The sequence below is a fragment of the Podarcis bocagei genome, assembly GCF_964188305.1.
Source record: "Podarcis bocagei genome assembly, chromosome: 8".
Taxonomy (NCBI): domain Eukaryota; kingdom Metazoa; phylum Chordata; class Lepidosauria; order Squamata; family Lacertidae; genus Podarcis; species Podarcis bocagei.
Genome location: NC_138133.1, coordinates 3458528 through 3485386, shown reverse-complemented (window position 1 = coordinate 3485386; position 26859 = coordinate 3458528). Strand labels below are relative to the sequence as shown.

The window sequence follows — 26859 nt, the reverse complement described above, 5'->3', positions numbered from 1 at the left end:
CCATGTTGATGCAAATTGTATGCAAATCTGTGCCCTGAGCCTGTGCTCCCCGCCATTTACATCCCCACCACCATCCCCTGCTGTTCCATGTAATATTCCCCAAAGAACAGACACATCTCTTGGATCTGCTTGTGCCAGTTGTACCAGCCCTGATCTGGAGTGAAGGAAATCTTACCTTGTAAAAAATCGCTCGCTCTCGGGGTTTCCCCCCCAATGGCCAATGCAGAATTCATAAAATGAAATGTTTTAAGGGCTCAGCTTTGCCACCTTTACCACACCTGTTTAGCGGGGAGGGGGTCATCAGGGCTCTCTCCGGACTGGTTCACACGTGCAGCTGATGACAGCAGCATCAGACGGTGCGTGAACGAGCCAAACCTGACCTAACACCACGGAGAGAATTCTTGGATCTCCACTGCCCGCTTCCCCGAAGGGAACACTGGTCGGCCGAGCGTTCACACGTTCAGCCGCCCGCCGCCCCCAAATGGCGAGCAAGCGAGGCGTGTAGCGGGGCTGCGAGGGGAAAGGGGCGCCCCGGGACGCCTCCCGCCTCGGTCCGAAATCCACCAGGGGCCGAGGCCAAGCCAGGGCGCGCGGGGGACGCATTCTGGCTGCCGGCACTGGGGGTCCCCCAAGCTCTGCCCAGCGCTGCTCCATCTTCCAGGAGGGAAGGAGACCCGCGCTCAGCCCTCCGCCCGAAGCTGCGGCGGAGGCCGCGCTTGCCCGACGCCGAGGAGGCGGAGCGACGGGCGAGCGCCCCCCCCCCCGACCCCCGTCTCTCGGTTGGGGCTGCCGGCCGGCCGAGCGCTCGCCCCCGCCGCCGAGGAGCCCTGCCCAGGGCGCAGCGCCTCCTCGCCCCCGCCGCCGCGCCGCCTGGCGCTCTCCTCCCGGCAGCGGCGCGGGGAGGCGGCGCCGAGGCGAGGCGGCACTGCCGGTCTCTCCGGGCAGGCAGGCAGGCAGGCAGGCAGGCAGGCAGGCAGGCAGCGGCGCTTGTGGGCTGGCGCTCCTGGCCGGCGCTGCGGGTCGGGCCGAGATGCTGCTGCGGCCGCCGAGCAAGAGCCCCGCTCGCCGGCGGAGGAGGGAGCGGCTGGCCGGCCAGCTGGGGCTCCTGGCCTCGCTGCTGCTGCTGCTCCTGCTGCTCCTGCTGCTGGCGGGCCAGCGGGCGGCGCGCCCGGACATCGCGGCCGGTGAGTGGGGGGCCGGGCGGGCGGGCGGGCGGGCCGGGGAGCGCGGGGTCCTTGCGACGAGAGGCTCCCCATCTCGCCTTCGCTTGCCCTCCCTCGCGGGGCGCGGGGCTTCTGCCCGGATTCGTCCTTCCGCCGGAGAGAGCGGCGGTCCCCTTCCGGCTGCGCCTTAAGTTTCCCGGCGCCTCCATTCCCCGCGTGCTGGGAGCCCAGCCTCTGCCCCACGGCTTCTGCCTCTGCCAGCCGCGAAGGGGGCTGTGGAGGGACTGGACAGAGGGAAACACGACCCCGCCATCCAAGAGACAAGGGGGACAGGTTTGGGGCAGATCGGACCCCTGTAGGACAAAAGCCTCCCCGCCCCAGAGGTTTTTCCTGCGGGAGCCCCATTGCAGTGGGGGGCAGGAGTGCCACAGCCCCCATTCCTTGCCCCCTGGCCTGCGCCCCATGGGGATGATGCTCGGGGGGAGGCGAGTCTCCATTGGGGTTTCCACCTGAACTGAAATCTCTTGAGCTGGTCCTGCCAAGTCTACCTTTCTTCTCACCGGCTAATTGTGAAAAGTAGTGTACAGAAAAGGCAGGATTTGGCTGGGATCACAGTAGTTTCAGTGGCCTTATTAAGCACACCTAAGGCTGGGTTGGACAGCGGCCAGCCTGCATATACCCCCATTCAAACAAGGGCCCAGGTATGTGACTTGATACATGTTTTTAAGGCGCCTACAAATATACCTGGGGAAGCAAAGCTGCCTTGTACAGTCAGCCAAGCAATCCGTCTAGCTGCGCACTGTTGGCACTGACGGAGGTGGCTCTCCAGGCAGGGATCTTTCCCATTCCTACCTGGGGGGCCCCCAGTGCTTGCCAGTCTAACAGAGTCCAAAGGTGGGCAAATTAAAAGGGCCTCCAATGCCAATCTTAAAGCGCAAACAATTTCATGTGGGCACTGGTGGATCCTTTGGGGTACCTGGCCCCAAACTATTCAAGGCCTTAAAACTCGCACTTTGAACTGGGGCCAGAAATGCACTGGTGAGAAGTGCAGCTGGCATAGAATAGGCATGCTATGTTCTAATCACCTGGTCCCAACAAGCACACGAAGGGATGCATTGGCACCAGCTGAGACTCCTGGATCGTCTTTAAAGCTGGCCCGTTGTAAAGTGCATTACGTCCACAGCTAGCCTGGGTGCATGGCTGCAGCTGTGTCCACACGCCAGCCTAAGATGGCAAAAGTCACTCCTGAATGCTGCCTGCACAGGTCTTGAACCCAGAAGTAACCCCCTCCCCCCGCAAACTGCAGATGTGGTCCTTCAGATGGAGTGGATTTCCCTCCAGAGCTGGTGGCACCTCTTCATCCAGATCAGCCAGTTTCCCTGCCCATAGCACCTCTGCCTAGATTAGGCTTCAGCATATTCACCCTCATCCATCCCAAACCCGCCTCCAGACACCTGTCTGCTCAAGAGTGTCACTGCCTCCCTGCAAAAGGTGAAAGAGAGTCCACCCCACAGCCTGCAGTTAATGGAAGCAAACTTTTCTCCTCTATAACTGACAACCTGTCAGTTTCAGGGGGGCACTTTTCAGAGCCGCTCTCCATTGGTGAATGCGGGTTACAGTTCTGTGTTGTGGCAGCAGCTGGACATTTTCTGGAGTTGCAAATGTTACTGTTTAGCTACAGTTGCATAACTCTAGTGGAAAGGCTGTTCGTTAGATTTCTTTTGTAATCTCCTCTGTTGGATTTTGTGAAGGGTAAGGCTTTTTGCAATGTACCACCTATCTTCGTACAAAGGAAAATCCCTCTGGCTTCAGCTATTGTCTATTTCTTCAATACAATGAGAGTCACTGACTCAGTGCACAGTTCTGGATTTTTGTAGGAAGATAATGAAATGTTTGGCTTTGGGAAAGTGAACTGACTGACAGTTTAATATCTTCATGTTGCACTAGGATACTATCAAGCAATGCTGGGAATATGTTAAGAGGATTTTTTTAAAAAGAAGATATACAATCACTTTGATGGCTGAGAGACTCATGCTTAATTTCAGACACCTTTTGATTCTTCTTTCCAGTCACAACCACAAAATGTATTGAACATGAACATGCTATCTGCCAAATCCTGGCATGCAATCCATACTTGCATTGAAAATTAGGATGTGTAAGGCTAATCTACAACTGCACAAATATTAGCTGCAGTGATACAATAGAGTACTGTATACACTCCCTATTGATTTATAAAATGGTTATTTGTACAAGGAAAGTTCATATATTCCTGTGCATGCAAGAAACATGCAAGGGGGGCATGTGAGTTAGTCCTTTCTTCTGATGCTGACGTACCTGGTGGCCACATACCCATAGAGCCCCTTCTCACATTCATCAGATTGGCATGTGTGGTGGAGGGAGGGCTAGCCCACAGAGCCCCAATCCCTCTTGTTTGTTCCTTGAACGTAGCAGGTAGAGTACATGTGCCATCTGAAAACCCTTGAAATTACCAGGAAATGAAGCTTGCATTCAGCAAGCACAGATGATGTTTCTATCTACGTCTTGTTGTCCCCTTCTCCTTGTGCCCTCCATCTTTCCCAACACCAGGGTCTTTTCCAGGGAGTCTTCTCTTCTCATGAGGTGGCCAAAGTCTTGGAGCCTCAGCTTCAGGATCTGTCCTTCCAGTGAGCACTCAGCACTGATTTCCTTCAGAATGGATAGGTTTGATCTTCTTGCAGTCCATGGGACTCTCAAGAGTCTCCTCCAGCACCATAATTCAAAAGCATCAATTCTTCGGGGATCAGCCTTCTTTATGGTCCAGCTCTCACTTCCATACATCACTACTGGGAAAACCATAGCTTTAACTATACGGACCTTTGTTGGCAAGGTGATGTCTCTGCTTTTTAAGATGCTGTCTAGGTTTGCCATCGCCTTTCTCCCAAGGAGCAGGCATCTTTTAATTTTGTGGCTGCTGTCACCATCTGCACTGATCATGGAGCCCAAGAAGGTAAAATCTCTCACTGCCTCCATTTCTTCCCCTTCTATTTGCCAGGAGGTGATGGGACCAGTGGCCATCATCTTAGTTTTTTTTATGTTGAACTTCAGACCATATTTTGCGCTCTCCTCTTTCACCCTCATTAAAAGGTTCTTTAATTCCTCCCCACTTTCTGCCATCAAGGTTGTGTCATCTGCATATCTGAGGTTGTTGATATTTCTTCTGGCAATCTTAATTCCAGTTTGGGATTCATCCAGCCCAGCCTTTCACATGATGAATTCTGCATATAAGTTAAATAAGTAGGGAGACAATATACAGCCTTGTCGTACTCCTTTCCCAATTTTGAACCAATCAGTTGTTCCATATCCAGTTCTAACTGTAGCTTCTTGTCCCACATAGAGATTTCTCAGGAGACAGATGAGGTGATCAGGCACTCCCATTTCTTTAAGAACTTGCCATAGTTTGCTGTGGTTGACACAGTCAAAGGCTTTTGCATAGTCAATGAAACAGAAGTAGATGTTTTTCTGGAACTCTCTAGCTTTCTCCATAAACCAGCGCATGTTTGCAATTTGGTCTCTGGTTCCTCTGCCCTTTCAAAATCCAGCTTGCACTTCTGGGAGTTCTCGGTCCACATACTGCTTAAGCCTGCCTTGTAGAATTTTAAGCATAACCTTGCTAGTGTGTGAAATGAGTGCAATTGTGCGGTAGTTGGATCATTCTTTGGCACTGCCCTTCTTTGGGATTGGGATGTAGACTGATCTTCTCCAGTCCTCTGGCCACTGCTGAGTTTTCCAGTATATGGTTCAGAATAATTCTTAGAATAAAGTTTATGTAATCTTTTAAGACACTAACTATAATGCCACTGAGACTTGATGAGGTATCAACTTACACCAAAGAACATGCACATTTGCAGATTTTATTTGGCCCATTCTATCCCAAATCAAACTCAACTAAATAAAGTAAACATGTGCTTCAGTCTTTGAAACCTCCATAGCTATTGATTATAACAGCTCCAGCTTTATTTCATTGAAATGAGTCTTCCCTAATGGGTGTCTCAGTCACTATACGGTGTGTGTTAGATTCAGACAAACCCCAGATCTCAAGACGAAGCAGGAGGCCTTAGAGATATTTTGAGTTTGTGATGCGACATCTCTACAATGTTGGTGTGAGACAAAGAAGGGACCCCAAAGAGATCCAGGCATCAAAATTATGCGACAGAGAAGCATCTGCTGAACCTTTAAGCTTTACCCTAATGCCATAACACCAGGGTGCAATGATAGTGTAAAGGAGAGCAAACACCAAAGCAGAGATAGGATGTGAAGGAAAAGCTCTGTTGTAGCTCACAGGTGTGTCCTGTAATCGAAGGGAATGACTGGGCCATTGCTCTCCAATCTGAGTGTTTCACGGGGAATGGAGCAGATTTGTGAGAATGAAACTTATATCTCTAAGCTTCTGGGAGATGCCAGGTTGAGGAGATGGCAAGAGAGCTCCTCTGTGATTATGATCAGTGGGATTTTTTTTTTACCTAGAAAATGAACCCCTTCTAGTTTTTCTCAGCTCAAAATCAACTTTAAAGGTGCCTAACACAAAAGCCCCTTGATTTATTTTTTTGCAGCGTGGCAGGTTTCTTACCCACAGATACAACTGTGATGTTTTCCGACCAGTTGCCCACAAATCCCATGGGGAGATCAAGCAATTTCTTTTGCTTTTTTAAAGGAATATTTTTATTAACATCTTTTATTATACCATGTGTTCATTGACTTCACTCTCTCCCCTTCCAAGATTCATTTGACTTCTCTACCATTCCTACATATTTTAATATATCCATCTAATTTAGTTTCCCTATCTTACATCAGTTCAAAATATACTGTTGAATTACTTTAATACTGCCAGTATTTTTAACTGTGCACAATTTTTTTCAATAACTCGACAAAAAAAACCCCCATTCTTCTTTAAATATCTCTTCTTCTTGTTCTGTTATTCTACTTGTTAGACCTGCTAATTCTGCATATTCTATCATCTTAAATTGCCAGTCTTCCTTACTAGTGACCTCTCTCACTTTCCATTTTTGGGCTAACAAAATCTGAGCAACTGTTGTTGCATATGTGAATAAGTTCTTCTGACTCCTGGGAACCTTAATCAGAACAATTCCTAACAGAAATGCTTCTGGGTTTTTTTTTTTGGGGGGGGGAGTTGTTTTAAATATTTTTGTTCATCTCATTATATATCATTTCCCAATATACTTTCACTTTTTTCATGTCCACCATATATGGAAAAAAGTTCCTTCTATTTCTTTGCAGTTCCAACATAAGTCCAATTCCACATTATACATCTTAACCAATCTAATCTAAGTTAAATACTATCTATGGATCATTTTCATAAAATTCTCTTTCAGTGTGTAGCATGCAGTAAATTTCAGATCATTCTTCCAAAGTTTCTCCCAGAGGTTTAAGTTTATATTATATCCTATATCCATTACCCAGTGGGTCATTGATGCTTTAACCAACTCATCTTTTGTTTCCTGTTCCAATAATTTATGGACAATAATTTTTCCTTGTTCATCAATAACTCTTTTTCAAATTGTGAGCTTTGGTCGAAAAAGCCATTTTTCTTATCTAATTTAAATATATCATGTAATTGGTGATACTGTATCCAATCAGTAACTTGGCTTCTTACTTCTTCCAGTGGTTTCAATCTGGGTTCTCTCCTTGAAAAGTTAAACAAATCTTTATAGACCGCTCACCGTCTATCCATGTTTATTCTTTTGATTGTAATGGTTTCAGTTGGTGACAACCATGGGGTGCTTTTATTTTCAACAAATGTTTGTGTTTCTCCCAGACTCTGTACAAATTTCTCCTGATACCATGGTTCATAAAACTCTTATGTACAGTGGTACCTTGGGTTACATACGCTTCAGGTTACATACTCTTCAGGTTACAGACTCCACTAACCCAGAAATAGTACCTCAGGTTAAGAACTTTGCTTCAGGATGAGAACAGAAATTGTGCAGCGGCGGCGTAGCAGCAGCGGGAGGCCCTATGAGCTAAAGTGTTGCTTCAGGTTAAGAACAGTTTCAGGTTAAGAACAGACCTCCAGACCGAAATAAGTTCTTAACCCAAGGTACCACTGTATTTTGAGGGACGCGGGTGGTGCTGTGGGTAAAACCTCAGCACCTAGGACTTGCCGATCGCATGGTCGGCGGTTCGAATCCCCGCAGCGGGGTGCGCTCCCGTCGTTCAGTCCCAGCGCCTGCCAACCTAGCAGTTCGAAAGCACCCCCGGGTGCAAGTAGATAAATAGGGACCGCTTACCAGCGGGAAGGTAAACGGCGTTCCGTGTGCTGCGCTGGCTCATCAGATGCAGCTTGTCACGCTGGCCACGTGACCCGGAAGTGTCTGCGGACAGCGCTGGCTCCCGGCCTATAGAGTGAGATGAGCGCACAACCCTAGAGTCTGGCAAGACTGGCCCGTACGGGCAGGGGTACCTTTACCTTTACCTTTACCACTGTATTTTAAAGCAATTTCTTTTGCACCCACCTCCAATGGGATGCTTGCAAGAAACTGCAGCTGGAAATTGGTAACCTTGCTAGCAAATTTAATCCAATTATGAATAAAAAGTATAGATAATTCCTTCTTAGAAGAAAACCCATATTTTACAGATATCCAGCACAAATGCCCTTGAATCTGTTTGCCTGTAATCTGGCAGGCTTTATCTCTGAAGGATTCTACTATGCCTTCAAATTTCACCCTCTTCGGGTGTGGGGAAGAAAATAGACTTGGGCTTCTGAGCTGAATCTGGCAACCTCCAAACTAGTCAGCTCAATTGGGCTGCTTTACAAAGTGCTGAGTTGGGGTCAGATCATAAGGTATTGTGGAATGTTTATGTACATTCCAGTTGCTCAAAAGATTTTAAAACTCAACAGTAGTTCCCAAGGCCAAGGGATAAGGCAGTGTGCTGTTGGTAGAAAAGAATGCAGTAGAGAAAGGAGTAGGGAACGCAATCACATTGTTGGTCGGCTGTGTCTGTATATTTCAGTAGTGTGAGCATATTAGTATTGCATGTAAGTTGTGTATGTGAATGTAGATATGAAAAACACATCTACAAATTTCATGTCTCTTCGCTTTGGGATTTTTGTGTGAAAAATGTGTTAAAGACTAGTCTTCCTGTATGCATCCTATCTTTCTTTGAAAACTGAGGCAATGATCCAGTCAAAGTTAAATGCACCCACATTTCATTGAATTTAGTTGGAGAAATGTAAGTACTTGTTTAATTTCCCCCATTTAAACAAATAAAATAAAAATGCTTATCTTTGGCTGGGCTTCTTTGATGTTCTTTGCTACATTGTTTTTCCCCTCTTTCAAAGTTATTGTACAAGCCTTCCAGTCTAAGAGAAGAATCTAGGGTTAGAAAAGTCAGGGATAAAAGCATGGTTATAAATACACATAGATCACTTGTATCTGTGCAAAGGACTTCCCTTATGAAAGATGTACAGAGTACTTTCTGTTTTTGTTAGTTACTTACTTTACTACTACTGAATTGCAGCTATCTCTGGGGAAAGCCATGGAACAGAGTGCACCAACACTACAAAGCCATTTCTAGATAAGGAAGAAATTCACTGATCTTTCGCCAGCTATGTAGGGCAATGCTCTCTCTGATCTCTAGGTGGATTTTCCATGTACCGGCTCCCTGTAGTTTTCCCCATTTTGATGTCAAAAGATGTTTTAGGAATGAAGCAGAGGCAGGTGAGAATTCTGACCTGAGCTTGTGTAGCTTTTGTATTTTGATTCTCTGTGCTGTAAAGGTTTTGATAGTTTTGGGTGAAGCCTTGTGTCTGTACTTTGCTGAATCTTAGCTTCTAAGGAGCAGGTCTTACAAGAGGATTTTAAGATAGGCGAGTTCGCCTACCAGCCTCCTGCATCTAAAACCAAGATAATGTAAGGAAAATTCATAAGGTGCCCACGTGAGCAGTTCTCAAATGAACAAACGGGTGGTGCTGGTGGGGTTTGGGCAGCTAGGTGGAGGCAGAAGAAGTTCAGCAGTAAGGCAAGAAACGCAAAATATTTGAGAAACACTGACCTACTCAAAATAGCAGTTGTATTGGGAGTGACTTCAGGATCACCCTGTAACTAGAGCTCTTGACACACTCCATGTGAACAACAGGCAGTAATGAGGGAGGGAGACTAACAACTTTCTAATGAGTAGAATTGTCTAAACTAAGGATGTCTTATTAAAATGTGTTCGGCTTATTTTTAAATTCTTCAAATATTTCATCCTCATATCCCCTGATTGTTACCAAGTTTTTACCCAAAGCCAAACCTTACGTTTGTAACAAGGGAATTGGCCCCAATGGTGGGAATTTCCCTTTTATGTTATGTGCTCCAAGTTCTGACCCCTATCCGCCTGTTGGTATACTTTTTTCTAGGCTAAACTTGAGCTGGTCCCATCAGTTGGCTTTGTAAAGTGTCCTATGACCCTTTATAGTTCTGAAGGGACTGCTCCTCTTACTTCCTGAGTCTTACAAAGATGCTGCTGTTGAGTCTTCCCAAGTTAATCATCTTGTCGTGGCAGGATGATCTTCAGCACAAGAGTGGCCTTTTAAAAACTCCTATTGATGTCAGCCGCTGTTGCATGCAGGTGAGAGCGGAGTGCAGGGTGGAGACCAAAGGTGGGCAAGCTACCCCAGAAGGAGCACAATGTGTCCACTCACCAGAGATGCTACGCCTCCCCTAACACTCCATACATGGCCTTGACTGGCTGGCCAAACCAAACTAGGAGAAGGAAAACTCTGACCCTTAACCTCTGCTGCATTGTATCCTCAGCAGAAGGCTAAGGAGTAAACCCTGCACAAATCCAGGGTGGAGTCCCTGAGATCAGGCATGTCCAAAGTCCGTTTCTAGGGCCTAATCCGGCCCCCCAGTTGGAAACCTCGACAACTGAAGCCTTCCATATTAAATATCTTTTGGATGATAGGTCAAAATTTCTTTCGGAAGTCAAAAGAAACAAAGATCATCAGGCTTGAGACAAAACAAAATGACTGTCTCGGTTTCTTTATCTTTCGTGGTTGGCTGTCTTAACTCTATTTTGTTCAGAAATTGTTTTATGGGTCTTTTTTATTACTATAACCCTAAGAAAAGCTCAACAACGTTGGGGTAAAATCATTAAAAAAAAGGTTCAATTCTAAAAAAAGGTCAACAACCTTGGTCAGTCCTTCACTTCATCAAATCTGGCTCTCTTTGAAAAAAGTTTGGACACCACTGCCAGAGATGGTTGGGTGCCTTCTGGCAACTCCTGCAGCCCAGCTGGTGCCAGATGTCTTGCTCTGCTTTCCTTTGGACCACATCAGCCAGGCCGAGAGAGGGGAGTCTTGTCATATGGGCTGCCCAAGACTTCCATACACACTGCCTCGGCTTGTGTCCTGGAGAGGTCACTTCAGTGCTGCTAACACAGTAATTTGATTTCACCCTGGGAGGTGCACTCCTTAGTGTTCTGTGACAGATGGATGCCAACAACAAATTGAAGTTGGTGGGAAGAAAATTTATTGCACCATGTCTGGGTCTGGAGTCAAGGTCTGCTGTTGGCTGGAATGTGGCATGAGCTGAAGGAGTATAGCTGGTTCAGGGACCTGTGGCCCTCCAGATGTTTTTGGACAACAGCTCCTATCATCCCTGATGCTAGCTGCAGCTGATGGGAGTTCAAATCCTCCATCTGGCAGGCCACAGGCTCCCCACACCTGGAGTATAGAATATGGCATAAGTGTACTTTCCCCCCAATCTGACCACAACTCCACTCCCATCTTGGCCATTCCGTCAACATTTCTTCACCAGTGGTCCAGCTGTGTTGGCATATCTGGCTGCGCTATCAGCATATCTATCATGGGGGTGGCATATCTAGTGTTCTGCTGGCACGGAGGGGCTCTCACCAATCTTAAAGCCCCTAAACCAGGATAACTCCAGAATAGGGATTGTGTGCTTCTAGTCAGCATATCGAATAACATTCCTTTTATGCAGTAAGGTTGTGAATTTTAATTACCAGGGATGCAACGGAGAGATATTGCACAGATTTCCATTTTAGGGCACAGAGCAAGCAAATTGGGTTCAGTTGGGAGGAATTTTCACTCACAGCTGTTAGTATCTGTTCTGTGACATGTGTTCGCTAAAAAAGCAGACACACATCAAGATTTTAAAGGAATTTGCAGTGAAAAATGATGTCTTCATAAAGCATATATTACTTCCTAGCATCACTAAAGGTTATCTGTATGCTACAATAAAGTATTAACAATATTTCTGCACCAAGACGACACAAATCCTGCATAAAGAAAAGCTGATTTCTTCATGCATTAGAATTTAAAAGCTGGACTCTCTGACTGGTAGTGATCCTCCCAGTCTCTCAAGCAGAAATCTTGCCTTGTCCTGCAACTGTTGATTCTTAACAGGAGGTGGGACTGTCTACATTCAAAGGAAGGGCTCTATCACTCATTCCTGCACACCTGAAGGAAATCAAGCAAATATGCCTGTATATTTTGCTCCATTTCTTCTAATTTTGCTAGTCATGGAGAGAGGCATGAACTGCCCTGAGGGTGGTATATAAATTGAATAATGATGATAACTGTTCACTAACTCCCTGCTCCTGTCCAGTTGAAATCTTACCTCTGACAATTTAGATGACAAAATCATCCCACGAAAACTGGAGGAAAGAATTGAAGGCTGCTCATGCTAGGATATAAACATTGCCTACCAGAATCCTTCTGATCATGGAAGTTAGATGAGCCAGTCCAATGCCATTGCCTGCTATAAAGGCTGCACTCCTTCTGTGACCCTTTGAAGCAAGTCATTACTCTGTCTCTGGCACTTCTAAATAGTTTATTTGCTTGCTTCCCTGTTTGTCTTCCTGCTTGGTGGTTCCTACATCAACCTCTTGGCCCTTCAGCCATGGAAACTATAGCATTGGCTTGGCCTTGTGTTGGGCTAAAAGCTGCCTCTCGGATGGCTGCCTCTGTTTCCCGGCACCTGCAACTTATGTAGCTTGACAAATTGAGATGCTCCAAGACCAACTATTGAATCCCAACCTTTTACTTTTGTTAAGCTGACACAACCATAACATTTACAGTCATTTTCTAAAGAGTGAAGATGGTGAAGACAGCAAACCAAGTGGACGGGGACAAACAAAAGTCAATAGCAACTCTTTAAATGTCTTGTAAACTCTTTAAATGTCTTGTAAACTTTTTTGAAACCTAGGAAGTGGAACATAAATAGATATGACCTGACAATGTATTTTGCAGAGTGGGAGCAAAGGCTGGAAAAATAATACCCTATCACAACCTCACCATTCTTCATCTTTTGTTTATGGAACTTTGAACAAAAATGCTCCAGCCGAATTTGAAAGGGATGTGTTGCATGCGTGAATGTGCATATATTTTGTGCCAGGAGCTTCATCCATGGGGGACTTAAATTGCAGACCTTCTAAGAGCTGAGGTGGAGATGGGCTACTAACAATACCCCTCAATTGTAACTTTCTTCCTTCTGAAATTTGATAAAGACCCAGTTAAGTAGTTCCTGCAGAACTATCTTACTCAGCAAGCAGTTAGTGGCTGCAGATCAGCAGGATTTTTCAAATTAAAGATCTATTTAAATATAGTTTACGTGGGTTTTATTATATAGTAAATGTTTTTACTTCAGCCAGCTGGAGTGATTTTCTCTGCAAGTAGACAGTGTGTGTCTCACCCTCAGAGGGAGAAAAATAATTTGTGTTATATTGGAATCTGCCCAAAAAAATCTGCCCCCAAAATGCAATGGATATCCTTGAAAGGAAACACACACTTGCAGAGCAGCTGAAAGAGACACAATAAAGATTATGCCAATCAAGCAAGCAGACTGGAAAGGACATGATGGTCACTGTGATTCCCACATCCCAAGGAGCAGATGGACAGATCCTTACAATCTAAGCGTGACACTGCAAAGCTGCATCAAAGAGACTGCAAGGGGGCTTGTAGTGTAGGTATATCCGCAGAGATGATGATGGGAAAGAGAGGGGCTGGAGTGGCTTTCCAGGGGGGAAAGAGGAACAAGAAAGGACAAGCTTGTGTTCTATCCAAAGAAACAAAGGTAGCCGTGTTGGTCTGCCATAGTCAAAATAAAAAAATTCCTTCCAGTAGCACCTTAAAGACCAACTAAGTTAGTTCTTGGTATGAGCTTTCGTGTGCATGCACACTTCTTCAGATACCTTCAGATACTATCTGAAGAAGTGTGCATGCACACGAAAGCTCATACCAAGAACTAACTTAGTTGGTCTTTAAGGTGCTACTGGAAGGAATTTTTTTATCCAAAGAAAGACACTGGTAATTTCAGCAAGGCATTCGACAAGGTGCCCCATGATATTCTTGTAAAGAAGCTGGTAAAATGCGGTCTTGACTATGCTACCACTCAGTGGATTTGTAACTGGCTGACTGACCGAACCCAAAGGGTGCTCATCAATGGTTCCTCTTCATCCTGGAGAAGAGTAACTAGTGGGGTGCCACAGGGTTCTGTCTTGGGCCCGGTCTTATTCAACATCTTTATCAACGACTTGGATGATGGACTCAAGGGCATCCTGATCAAATTTGCAGATGACACCAAACTGGGAGGGGTGGCTAACACCCCAGAGGACAGGATCACACTTCAAAACGACCTTGACAGATTAGAGAACTGGGCCAAAACAAACAAGATGAATTTTAACAGGGAGAAATGTAAAGTACTGCACTTGGGCAAAAAAAATGAGAGGCACAAATACAAGATGGGTGACACCTGGCTTGAGAGCAGTACATGTGAAAAGGATCTAGGAGTCTTGGTTGACCACAAACTTGACATGAGCCAACAGTGTGACGCGGCAGCTAAAAAAGCCAATGCAATTCTGGGCTGCATCAATAGGAGTATAGCATCTAGATCAAGGGAAGTAATAGTGCCACTGTATTCTGCTCTGGTCAGACCTCACCTGGAGTACTGTGTCCAGTTCTGGGCACCACAATTCAAGAAGGACACTGACAAATTGGAACGTGTCCAGAGGAGGGCAACCAAAATGGTCAAAGGCCTGGAAATGATGTCTTATGAGGAACGGCTAAGGGAGCTGGGCATGTTTAGCCTGAAGAAGAGGAGGTTAAGGGGTGATATGATAGCCATGTTCAAATATATAAAAGGATGTCATATAGAGGAGGGAGAAAGGTTGTTTTCTGCTGCTCCAGAGAAGCGGACATGGAGCAATGGATCCAAACTACAAGAAAGAAGATTCCACCTAAACATTAGGAAGAACTTCCTGACAGTAAGAGCTGTTTGACAGTGGAATTTGCTGCCAAGGAGTGTGGTGGAGTCTCCTACTTTGGAGGTCTTTAAGCAGAGGCTTGACAACCATATGTCAGGATAATAATAATAATAATAATAATAATAATTTATTATTTATACCCCGCCCATCTGGCTGGGCCTCCCCAGCCACTCTGGGCGGCTTCCATAAAAACCAAAAATACAGTAAAATGTCACACGTTAAAAACTTCCCTGAACATGGCTGCCTTAAGATGTCTCCTGAATGTCAGGTACAACTAATCCAGAATGCGGCAGCTAGACTGGTGACTGGGAGCGGCCGCCGAGACCATATAACACCGGTCTTGAAAGACCTGCATTGGCTCCCAGTATGTTTCCGAGCACAATTCAAAGTGTTGGTGCTGACCTTTAAAGCCCTAAACGGCCTCGGTCCAGTATACCTGAAGGAGCGTCTCCACCCCCATCAGTCTGCCCGGACGCTGAGGTCCAGCGCCGAGGGCCTTCTGGCAGTTCCCTCACTGCGAGAAGCAAAGCTACAGGGAACCAGGCAGAGGGCCTTCTCGGTAGTAGCGCCCGCCCTGTGGAACGCCCTTCCAGCAGATGTCAAAGATGTCAGGAGTGCTCTGATGGTGTTTCCTGCTTGGCAGGGGGTTGGACTCGATGGCCCTTGTGGTCTCTTCCAACTCTATGATTCTATGAATTTCAGGCCAGCGAGTTACAACATCCCAACCCCTTCTCATTCATAGTTGCACAGTGGACCGGTTTATGCTCATAGAATGGCATCCACTCTAATGCAGTCAGCAACATTCATAATGTGAGAAGGTGGATCTGTACTTGTTGTTAGTCAAGGTGCCACGAATTCAGAGATTTAGAAGGAGGCTGAAGTTGGAAAGACTCTAATGCATCTAATCCCAGCATCTCCCCCGAAGGCAAAATAGGGACATGGACCAGGAAACAGGGACTGTCCCTGGTTAATAGGCCATATGGAGCACAAGGAAATGCAGCGTGTGGGAGAGTTATTCACATCGGCTGCTTCCATATCAAGCAATGTACTTTTGAATTGTAGTGTTTATGTCTGGGAAGCATTTTTATAATGCAATCACACATTATGTACTCATGGATTTTTTAGTCATGATGATGCACACAGGAATGAGCCTTGTGAGTGGCAGGTGTAAACCTTGATTGACACAAGGGTGGGATGAGCTCTGGCTTGCTTGACCTAAAATGAAGAACCAGCGGACAAATTTGTGGAAGTTCTTTTTCCTTCTTGATCTCAGCAGGACTGCAATTTGGCACACACTCTGAATGTGCACAAACTCTTCCGTGCAATTGGGACCCGTGTTACACGGGCCGTGTACAATTGGGGCGCCTGATCATGTGTGTGCTTATGCATGTCCAGATGCCAGGTGTCAAACACGACTTTCCCATTGCACGCACAGAGTGTCTCTGAAGCTCTTAGAGCTGAATTGTCTCTTTGCAGCAGCCTTGAGGCATCAGCTGTATTGCACCAGCTGTGTTGCACTTGGCAAAGACTAAGCAGCCACACCTTTGTCTTTTGGGGCTAGCTTGAAGTGGTCCCCAGTTAGGTGTCTGTCCTTAGGTGTGACTCCCACCTTTGTCTGCCAGTCACAGCTTCGTATTACAATGCTTTCAGGTTGTGAAGTGCAAAATGTTCCCATGTGACAGAAAAAACTTTTCTGCTGCACTAGGTGGAGTAACTGCTCCTTTCTCCGCCACCAAATCATGGACTCCCTGCCAGGAATGTGCACATCCAGGATGCTAAAAGCTGTAGGGTGATCATTGATTCTCAGGTCACCACTGACAAGTATTTGATTCAAAATGGATGTAGCATTATCTGACTAAAAACAGTTCTGCAATTCACAAACATAAAACCACAGCCATAATAATGGCAGTAATAGTGTTTCCTCCAACTATGTGGTAGGTAACTGAGAGTCCTCTAAAACAACCGGAGGAATTATAGTAACATAGAAGTGGCAATGTGTTGTTCTGAATTCCTTTTCAAAAGTAGCATCATAGAAGAGTTGTGTTTTCTGTTGACAGACGAGGAGGATTGTAGGGCCAGAGATGGACATGGTGCGCAAGGAATCTGCATGCTTTCATTGGGAACTGTGGCTCACAGCTTGCTAGTGATTTCCTAACATTTAAATGTGTTATTTGAGTGGGAGTGCAATGCTAGAAGACCACAAAATTACGGTGGCAAAAATGTAAAAACATATGTTTGGGATTTGTGGGCTATATAAATAGGTTTTAAAAATCTGTAACATGCCATACCATCAGGTATCAAGGGAGAAGTTAAAGAGCTTGTAGCTGTAATATGGGTCCTTTGTTAATTTAATCCATGCCCTTATATTCAGGTCACAAGAGTTGCTGGAGGGCATAAGCTTGAGGCAGCGTAGGATTCAAATTTGTGTTGTCTGTTAGATATATCCACTTGGACATCTCATTGTCATCTCAACATGTTGAAGATAAAACTATTTATCTTGCCTCCTAAAATGGCTTTCCAACTCCTCTCAGTATTGTCAGTAGTACCATCCTTCACATCTGTTTGTCAAGCATGCTGGCTTAGCTGCTATCCCTTGACTCTTCTCTCTTGTTTGCTTCCCACATTCAATCTGCTGCCAAGTCATGCTGCTTCTCCCTCTAAAACCTTGCAAAACTCCCACTCATTCCTTCTTGTGCCTTGGCTAAAATTGGTTCGTCCTCAGGTGGTCATCTGCACCTTGACTGCTGGAACCTTAATCTGCCTGACTCTTTTCTTTCATGCCTTGGTTTTCCCAAATCACCCCTCTCTCCCGTCCCTCTGGCCATGTGACCTCTTTTAGGTTCCTTCACTGGCTCCCCATCCCCTGCCAGAACCAAGTCAATCGTCTTCTCCTTCCTGCTAAAACTATCCACATCTTTCACGTCTCCCCACCCCAACTCACTCCTTTGGCTCCTGTTTTATGTTGTGTAGTAGAAATGTTAGTTGTTTTGTGCACCAAGTCCAAGATCGTCTGCTGTGAGTGGCTTCAGCTCTCCAAGATCTCAGGCGCAGAGCAGTCTTTGCCATCATCTACTGCCTGATTTCCCCCCATTTTTACCTGAAGAAACCAGGAACTGAACCCTGGGTCTTCTCCATCCACAGAGTGTGCTCTGCCACTAAGCACAGCCCCCTCTCTTCCACAGCTGCTTGTGACCTCTGCCACCCCAACTCTGCCATTCTCAGCTGAATGAAAGTCTCCAACTCCTTTATGCAACTCCACTCATTTTCCCCATATGCCCAATGCCTCTCGGAACATGTTTGTGATGCCACCTCTCTCCCCCCTTCAAATTCTTCTTTAAAACGTACCTTTTTCTGCATGGCCTTTCACTTATCCTCTTAGTACTCATTACCACATGTAACCAAGCTTTTGACACATGACATTTCCCAAATTTCATCCTCCTCCCTCCCTTTATTTCTCCACCGTCTGTTTCAGCTTGTAGGCTTTTTGCAGTGCCAGAGACTCTGTTACCAATAATAGGCAGGCAGGCAGATGTTCTGCACAATGAATAGTTTTTCCTGGCCAGTTCAGTCTACCTTTCCCCCTCCCTTGGTTTATACATTGCTATAAATATGCATGCATCGCCAAAGGGGAGGGGACAAAAGAGAACACAGATTTGCATGAAATTTGTATATGCTAAAGTAGATGTACATATGCAAATTTAGAAATAGTGAAAGGAGAAATGCAATGTATCTCAGCATAGTGAGGAAGAGTGTGACCAGATTACAGTATGTGCTGCCTAGGTGTCCCATGTTGATGGGCAAGTTTGAGGGACTCTCTGCTTCCCTTTCTTTTGGTTCTTTATCTTTAGACTGAATTTAAGCCCTTCAGTCAGAGGGCACCTTCAAACACAAGGCAAAGCATCCCTCTTGTAATTGCTGCAGTGAATTGTGAGAGGCAAAGGCAAAACTCAGCTTGACTCTTGGAAGCTGCCAAAACCCAGGAATATCAGCAACAGTTTAGGTTTTGCATTTGTAAGAGGTAAATTGTTAAGGAAGTGAATGTTCTGATGAAAGAGTTATGATTCCCCCAAGCAGTGATGAAATGGTGAAACAGTAAAAGCTAAAAATACTTAAGACACTGATATTTAAATCAGTAATCTCCCCTTGCCTCAAGGAGGAGGAGTTTATTCTCCTTGTTTCAGATGACAGCAGAAAGCTGCTATGAAAATGAGTAACTTGAGTGAAAGAGAATTAAATGGCGCAGTGCATGGACAGTGGTGACTGAGATAGCAGAGGTGAACATGCCAGTGGGACAGCTCATTAAGCTGAAAGAAAGCTAATATACATAGTTGTGATACAGTATAGACTTGCAAGGTTGTTTAGGTCATCTGGGGAGGTTCTACTCATGTCAACTCACCCTACAGGATACTAAAGGGTGTTTACCCCAAAACAGGCATTTTTTCCTTGTGCTGTGGAATGCCCTTCCCCCTGATATACACGATGCAGCAACCATCAGTTGCTTCAAGATGTCTTGGGAAGAATTCTCTTTTTGGCCAGGCTTTCCATGACACATAAGATAGGTCCCCACTTTACATGTTTGGAGTTCTCTGAAGTTCTGTTCTGTTAGCTTTTATACACTTTTATGACCTTTTTATACTGCTCTTTTATTGGTTTTGGGTTGTGTTTTTGTTTTAAAGTTTTAAAGATTTATTTTTTGTTTTTTTAGACTGTACATTGCCTTGGCATTTAAAAAATATTAAATGCTCTCTCTCTCTCTCTCTCTCTCTCTCTCTCTCTCTCTCTCTCTCTGTGTGTGTGTGTGTGCAAGAAACATCCTGGCACACAGCTTTCTTGGCCAATCTAGGTTAATCTAGGTTATATGTACTCAGAAGTATTTTGCCCTCCATGCTACAATTTTTGAAAGCAGAAAGTTGGAAACTCCAGGACCACTTCATACATCACATTCTTTAGACATTCAGTTAATACATTTAGAAAGAAAATTAGATGGCCATGTGGTTATAAATATGTATGTACATAAGCAGCTGTATGTATGTGTATTGGGAACGGTGAATAATTTTGTTCACTTAACATTTTAATGCAGACGTACCTAATTCACTCTAACTGAACTAATATGCAGACCAAAACACAGCTGTCCTTTGAAATCATTGGTGGAGTTCTCTAGCCAAAAGTATACACAAAAATGTGTATATTAGGTGCACACAAAAGTGTACATATACCAAATATTAGAGAAATGTTAAATGAGGCAAGATTGTATACAAAAATACAAACAGTAGGAGAAATATGTATATTTTCATGCAGACTCTTAAAAAAAAGAGCAAGGCCATCTGAATTTAAGACTGGAAAAATGAGAAACTGACAGAAACCAAAACTGTCAAAATTCTTCCATGGACCTCAAAGTGGTGTACATGGTTCTCCTCCTCCCCATTTTGTGCTCACAACAACTCTGTGAATTAGGTTAGACTAAGAGATGGTGACTGGTCCAAGGTCACCCAGTGAGCTTCATGGCGGAGCGGGGATTTGAACACTGGTCAACACACTCTAACTATTATTATTATTATTATTATTATTATTATTATTATTATTATTATTATTTAGGGTTACCATATTTGGAAGATCGAAAAAAGAGGGCAGACAGTGGGTGGTGGTGGTCGGGTGATTGATGGCAGCGGCAGCAGGGTGGTCGGGTGATTGGCAGTGGTAGCGATTGGTGGCAATTGGGGTGATCAGGTGATCGGTGAGGGCTGAGTGATTGGACAGTCGGTGGCAGTGGGCGATCAGGCAATCTATGGCAGTGTTGGTAGGGCGAGTGGGTGATCAGCGGCGGGTGAGTGATTGGGTGATCAGTGGCGGCCAAGTGTGCAGGTGAGTGGGTGAGCAGTGGCGGCAGGGCCACTGGGCAATCAGCGGTAGTGGGGTTGGCAAGCGGGCAGCGGGGCAGTGGTAATCTTGGGGAGGGGAGTTGGGTTAAGATTCTCCCCTGGAGGCCACCATCTTCCGCCCAGACTGCTTGCCTGCTCACTCAGGCCTCAGCTTTGTCTGCCTGCCTGGGCGCCGCCTCCTCCACGGTGGCTCCACGGTGGTGGCATGGCTGTGGCGGCTCCCGCCAGGCCTGGGCCTGGAGGTGCCTGAAGGGAGGAGGAAGAGGGAGGCCTCATGCGGCTCTTAACTTGGGAGAGGGAGAAGCGGGAGCCACTCAGCTGGCCAGCCAGACTGATGGACGGATTGATCACCCAGTCCCTCAGTGCATGCAAAAGAAAAACCACAGACATTTTTCAAAATATAAAAAATCTGCCTGGATGATGCTTTCACCTTTGGAATCCTGGGCGTGTCTGGGGAAATCTGAGCATATGGCACCCCATTATTATTATTATTATTATTATTATTACTCCACACTGGCTCTTCTTCCCTTCCCTTTTGTCATTTCTCCAGTCTTCAGAGACACTCTGTAGGGCCCCTGGTTGCTAAAGAAAAGAAAAAGGAGGGAAAGTGCATAATACCCAAAGTGTGTGACTATTTTCTCCAAGAGTTGAACTTGGGAAACACCATTTGGAAGTTCTCAGAATAAGACATTGGAAGGGTATAGTGCTAATAGACAGGCCCTTGTGACTTCACGAATCCACTCCCAGCATCCCTACTGTAGTTTTGCAACTCCAATTGTATTGTGCCTTTAAAATGGAGTGAATGAATGCAAAAATGTATATGTGGTGCTTTAAAACAGTCTTTGAAAGGCAGACTGCCTTCCCGAGGCAGGAGGAAGATGGATGTCTGAACCAGTCTTTGACTTGCTGGAGTGAGCATCTGTCGTTTATATTGCAAATGTGGGAAGAAACATCAGAGGAGAAAAATCTGCCACAACTCTGTTTTGTTGTTGTAAACACTCTAAAGTTGTGCAGCCTGTTCTATTCCTGATTTTCTCTCCTCCCACTAACGTCAATTAATCTAATTGAAGGAGCTGCACATTTCACATTTCTGTTTCTGTGAAGTATTTGCATACATTTAAGGCTGTAGATTCTTATTTTTATTTTTGGGAGCATTGATTAGACTCCAGCAATTCATTCAACACAAGGTAGCCTTTGAAGAGTATTTGGGAACGCATTGACATAGCAGAATGCTCACCCTCCAACTCTCCCAACTGAGAGCAGTAGCACCCCCATCTTCCAGTCCCCACACATTTAAAGAAGCACCTATATGCCTCTGATAGTTAAAGCCGATACCTAGACACTACAAAAAAGCCATCTCAGTATCTGAAAGGAAAATTCAGAGGGAAGAATAAAATTGATGCTTGCGTTTGCCTATTGAGCTAGACATTCACCTTGCTTTAAACTTTGACCTAGATGCTTTCTGAGGTTTCTTCTTAAGTCTTGCATTCATTGTGAGACAGTTTTTAAAGAAACAAACTTTGTCAAAGCTCTGTGGAATATTCGGAGATGATTCTCTGATTGTATGTGGTTTTATCTTTGTTTTTTTAAAAAATAATTTTTAATAATAATAATGATGATGATAAAAGATAAAGTGAAATTGTTGTGCAATTCTGATCTTGGATGACCCTCTGAAACTATGTACCATGGAACACAACAGGAAGCTCCTGTCTTTCGCAATGTCTTACCTTTCCCAGAAGAATGTTCCAAATTCCATAGATGTGAGGGAGTGAAAATGAGGGAGTGTAAATGATGGCACAGAATCCTCCTTTCTGCATATATAATAGTGGTATGACAAGGGGGAAACGAGGCTAAACCCTTATCCTTGGCATGCTAGTTTTGTTCATTCAAACCTACAGCACCCCTATATTTTGCCCAAAGTAGTAAATACCTTCTCCTTGGTTGTTAAGGAGACATTAAATTCAGTCTGCACTTAAAAGTTAATCTGTCAATTTCTCACTTTCCCAAACAATATGAGAAGTGAAGTATAGAACCAGCCTTCAAAATTCGCACATCTGAAATTTGTAATGCAGCTCTCCAACTTGAATAAAAATGCATAGATTGGGAGAAAGTGTGCATAAAAATTAATATTTTGGTGAAAATAACATACAAAAATGGATTCTATTAGGGAGAATTACCTGAAAAGTGTGTATGCTAGCCAAAACTGCACACAGATGTATTCCTTAGGTAAAATTTACACTAAAATGTTGAAGAATTTTCATTGTTGCAGCACTGTGGCGAACTGAATTTCGGATTGGAATTGAGAGAACCAAAATGGAGAGATTTTTCCATTACTATTGGTTGTACATCTAGTTGTTGTTGCCCTAAGTTTTGTGAAAGTGCTTCCCTTTGCCGCTGCCCTCAAAGGAAGAAAAGTGCAGATGAGAATAGATGTTAAACTGTGCATGACTCCTGAAAAGGTATGTCTGTGTCTTGTCCGCCTAGTTTCACAGTTTCCATAGAACCTCGGTGGCGGCAAAGGAGAGCCAGGGATCCTGCCAACACTTGACAATCCTTCGTTGAAACTTGCAGGGATTCTGCAATGCTGCAGTAACACATCATTCTTTTGTACCATTTGACTGGCCAGTGTTCAATGTGCCCTGTGCTAGCAGGGGCTTCTTCTTTCCTGCATGTTCTTTTCAATGTGTGCAGTAAGTTTGTTTGGGCAGATTCTGGAATAGCACAAGTTAATGTCACTGCACAATATTGTTTGGGCTAAATGAAGGCAGTTGTTTCATGCTTCCTACTCTCATGTGCGCCCTTGGGTAGCCTTTTAAGGAAACAGTTTCCTCATGACGGGAGAGTGCTGGAGCCTCAACTTGTGCATTTCCAAGTTGAACAGAGTTGCAGCCAAATATAGATAAGAAGTTAGTATGGGAGCACCTTATTACTCTCAATGAATTCACGTTTTAAGGGCCAGATAAGTTGTACGTTAGGGTACTAAAGGAAGTTGCAGATGTAATCTCAGAGACCGTTTATGATTTTTGAAAATTCTTGGAGAACAGGTGAAGTGCTGTTAGACTGGACAGAGGCAAATGTTGAATCCATCTTTAAGAAGAGGGGGAAACAGGATCTAGGCAACTACTTACTGGTCAGGGTGATGCCAATGCTTTCCAGTGCACTTTCCCATATCTTGCCTTACTGCAAAAATTCTGGGCATTTTTTAAAAATAGGGTTTTTTTGCACAAGAGCCCCAGATCCACTTTAGCCGCATAATCCACAGTATTCTTGTTGTTGGGTGAGATGAAGCTACTGTTGGATTTGTAGCCATGAAACAGGACATTCTGAGGGCACGGAGGGGCTGAGCGGGCCTGGGATCAGTTGGATCCCGAATTGGTTCCACTGCTATTGTGTGATGGTATGGGGGCAGGGCCAGTCCAGGCCCTCTTGCTGCATAGTTTACGGCTGGCACAGCATTCTCTCTGCCCATCCTGCCTACCATTTGTGTGGTGGGGCTGCCGGTGTGGTGGCCCCACCACCCTGCTCAGTCCCAGGGGGATATTTGCATGGCATTATGATCTCATTTTTATAACAAATATTACACAGAAAACAGAATAAATTTGTTTGCTATTGCTCCAAAGGGCAGGACTCAAGCCAGTTGGTTCAAATTACATGAAAAGGAATTTGGAGCAGACATAAGGAAGAACATCTTGATGGCAGGGATGAGGGAGTGGGGCGGAAATTTTTCCAATGCTTTATTTTTCCACCGAACGTTTTCCATTTCCTAAGTTCATTAGTAGCAATGAATGGATGCCAAGTGCCAAAGGCAATATTGGGCAAGCTTGGCAGTTTCAAAGTTGTAATTAATGTTTTTCAGGTGATTATCCCTGACAGACCTGTGAGTCAGCCTACCACGCACAGTTCTCCAGGATGCTAAAATTTATTAAGCGTGCCAACAGCCTTCAGTACTTTTGGGGTTTCCCTCCACTTAAATTTAAACATTGCAAGAGAAGTTCATGCTATTGCCTTTAAATGTTTACAAATATTTTTATAAAATGTTTCTACATAATATAACATTTAAACCATATTAAGCGGGCCTCAAATATTTCAGGTCAAATACTTGAGGTCTATTGGGACCAAAAAATTAACATGGGGTGGGGTACTTTTCTATGTTTACTAAATACAAGTAAAATAAACATACTAAACTAGAAAATTAGGGTTGCCATGTGTTTTCTTTCCCCAGGACATGTCCTTTTTCTCATGGGTAGAGTCATCATAGTGATCCATAGTTAAAAGTAGAAGTCGGCAAATATGCCCTCTTTTTTGCTCTTCAAAATATGGCAACCCTAATACTAGATTATTCTCAACAACATCAGAAATGTTGATGCAACTGATAATTTCGCAGTGCAAATGGCTTCAGATCCCTCCCTATAATGAGTTTTCCCTCCTATACCAAATAGCAGTTTGGATGAGGGGATTTTCATTAGGATCATAGAGAAAGGGTTCGGGATTCCAGCCAAGCAGCTATGTCTTTTTATCCATTTTCCTTCCCCCTGTTTTTCCATTTTTCTCCCTTCTCCCACCATCAGTCAGCATTTCACGCACATTCACAACACAAGTGAATGAGGACGAAGCATGCTCAATGTGCGTGAGATGCTGACTGATGCGTGAGTCCTCCCCTCCCCTTTTAAGCCCCCACCCAATTATTTTGTATACTTCTTCAAACCTTGGGGTTCCACTAAATGTGCTGAGACCACACCCTCGCGCCCTCTCACAGAGCCTCGGCTCAACATCTCCCGCCTCGGGGACACCTGTCATGAGCCGCCGAGAGGCTGCCCAGCCTCCAGGCTGCTTCCATTCAGCCTTATGTGCCCGCCCGCCTAGGGAAAAGTTGTGTGTGGGGGGGGACGGAGAGAGAGGACGCTCCTGGCAGCGTCCCCTCAGCAGCGGTGGAGCAAGCCGATCAGGCGCCAGGGGCAAGCCGGGCAGGACGCTCCATAGAGCCTCTGAAAAGTCTGCCTGCCTCCTGCCACTCAGCCGCCCTGCAGCTGTTTGGGCAGCACGGAGCCTGTGCGCGTGCTGCAGGCCCTGCAGTGAGTGCCGCACAGCATTTTGTCACCCCCCTCAGTGGTGACACACGTGGTGGACCGCCCCCCGCCCCTTCCTCTGCCCCTGCCCCTCAGTCACTCCGCTCGGAGCTACTGAGGAGAGGGAGGTGGGGACCGCACGTCTGTTCCACTTGGTGCCAGTGCCCCCCCTGCCCCCCTCTCCCAAAGCCCAGCCAGAATCCCCAACTAAATATGATGTGCTAAGGGGGGGGGAAGGAACCCACCCACAGAGAGGCCGTCTCATGCTCTTTTTGCAGGGCTCCTAAGCTACCAAATCCCTGCTGCCACTCCTCCAAATGTTTAGGGGTACGCATACCCCTGTGTCCCCCCCCCCAGAAAAAGCACTGCATAACACCTTCCGCTATGTGACATGCGATTGTGCTGTGTCAAGGCAAAAGAAGAGTCCTGTTGGAATTAGGACTGTGCCTTTTTAACCCTTTGGTTTCCTTTCAGGGTCCTGTGGTGTGGTCATGTTGCAGGTCCCAGTTGTCATTTGCTAAACAAGGCTTGCTGCAACTGAAGCTTGTTTGGAAGGGACATTCTTTTGAAAGTCAGCTTTGCTTCGTACTTCTCCAAGATGTGTGTAGCATAATCTGTAATTAGTCAGAAGTTAAAGAATACTCTAATATTCTCAAAGTCACCCTTGTCCTTGGCATTCAGAATCGTTCTCTGGCAAGTCCCGACCGTATGCATTTTGTTATGACCTGCCACTTCAGAATTCCTTTGCTTCACGTTTGACTTCCCTGAGGTCACTTTCAAAAAGGAATCTCCTGAGTAATCACTGACACTCATCCGAATGGCAGGTGCAAACCTGCAGAAAAGAGGCACAAGTTGATCTGAATTCTGCTGCTTAATGTGTCCTTCCGTAAGAGGTAACCGCTCTGCCCTGTTGCCTTCCAGCTGGGTTCCAGGCGACTGTACTGCCCAGTAGCAACACAAACTGAAGTGCTGTGCTTATTTCTTGCAGTATGCTCAGGCTGTTAAACAACAACAACAACGCTGAGGGCTTCTTGTTTTTCTTGTTTGGTATGAAAACTCCTGACCATAATTCTTATTCTTATTTAAATTTCTGTACTGCCCTTCATCTGAATATCACAGGGTGGTTTACAATATAAAAACACAAAAATACATACCATAATAACAAACAAAAAATATACCCCCCTCCCAGTTCAAAGGCCATATATTGTGCAATTATCCCAAGGCCTAGGAGCAGAGCAATGTTTTTGCCTGGCCCCTAAAGAGATCTAATGAAGAGGCCAGGAGACCCTCCCTGGGGAGAGCACTCCACAAGCAGGGAGTCCCCACACAAAAGGCCTGCTCTCATGTTGCCCCCCTCTAGCCCTCTCATGGAGGCCCTCAGACGATGATCGCAGGGTCTGGGTCAGTTCATATGGGGAAAGGTGGTCTTTGAGATATTGCACTCCTGATAGCTATTATTCTTATTCACAGCTAGTTGTTTATATGCCT

General features: G+C 45.3%; 1 protein-coding gene across 4 annotated transcripts in view; it reads left to right on the top strand.

Annotated features, from left to right (window-relative positions):
* The first annotated feature begins 330 nt into the window (after nucleotides 1–330).
* The window catches only part of SLC24A3 (solute carrier family 24 member 3), a 178200-nt gene continuing 151671 nt past the window's right edge, over nucleotides 331–26859 (top strand). For 2 of the 4 annotated variants that reach the window (XM_081205992.1, XM_081205991.1), the window contains exon 1: nucleotides 1023–1184. In XM_081205992.1, coding sequence (XP_081062118.1) covers nucleotides 1031–1184 — 154 coding nt within the window. In that variant the 5' untranslated portion in view covers nucleotides 1023–1030. Of the gene's footprint in view, nucleotides 357–1022; nucleotides 1185–26230; nucleotides 26265–26859 lie in introns of those variants that run through there. The other 2 variants (XM_081205994.1, XM_081205993.1) reach the window with 2 other exon arrangements.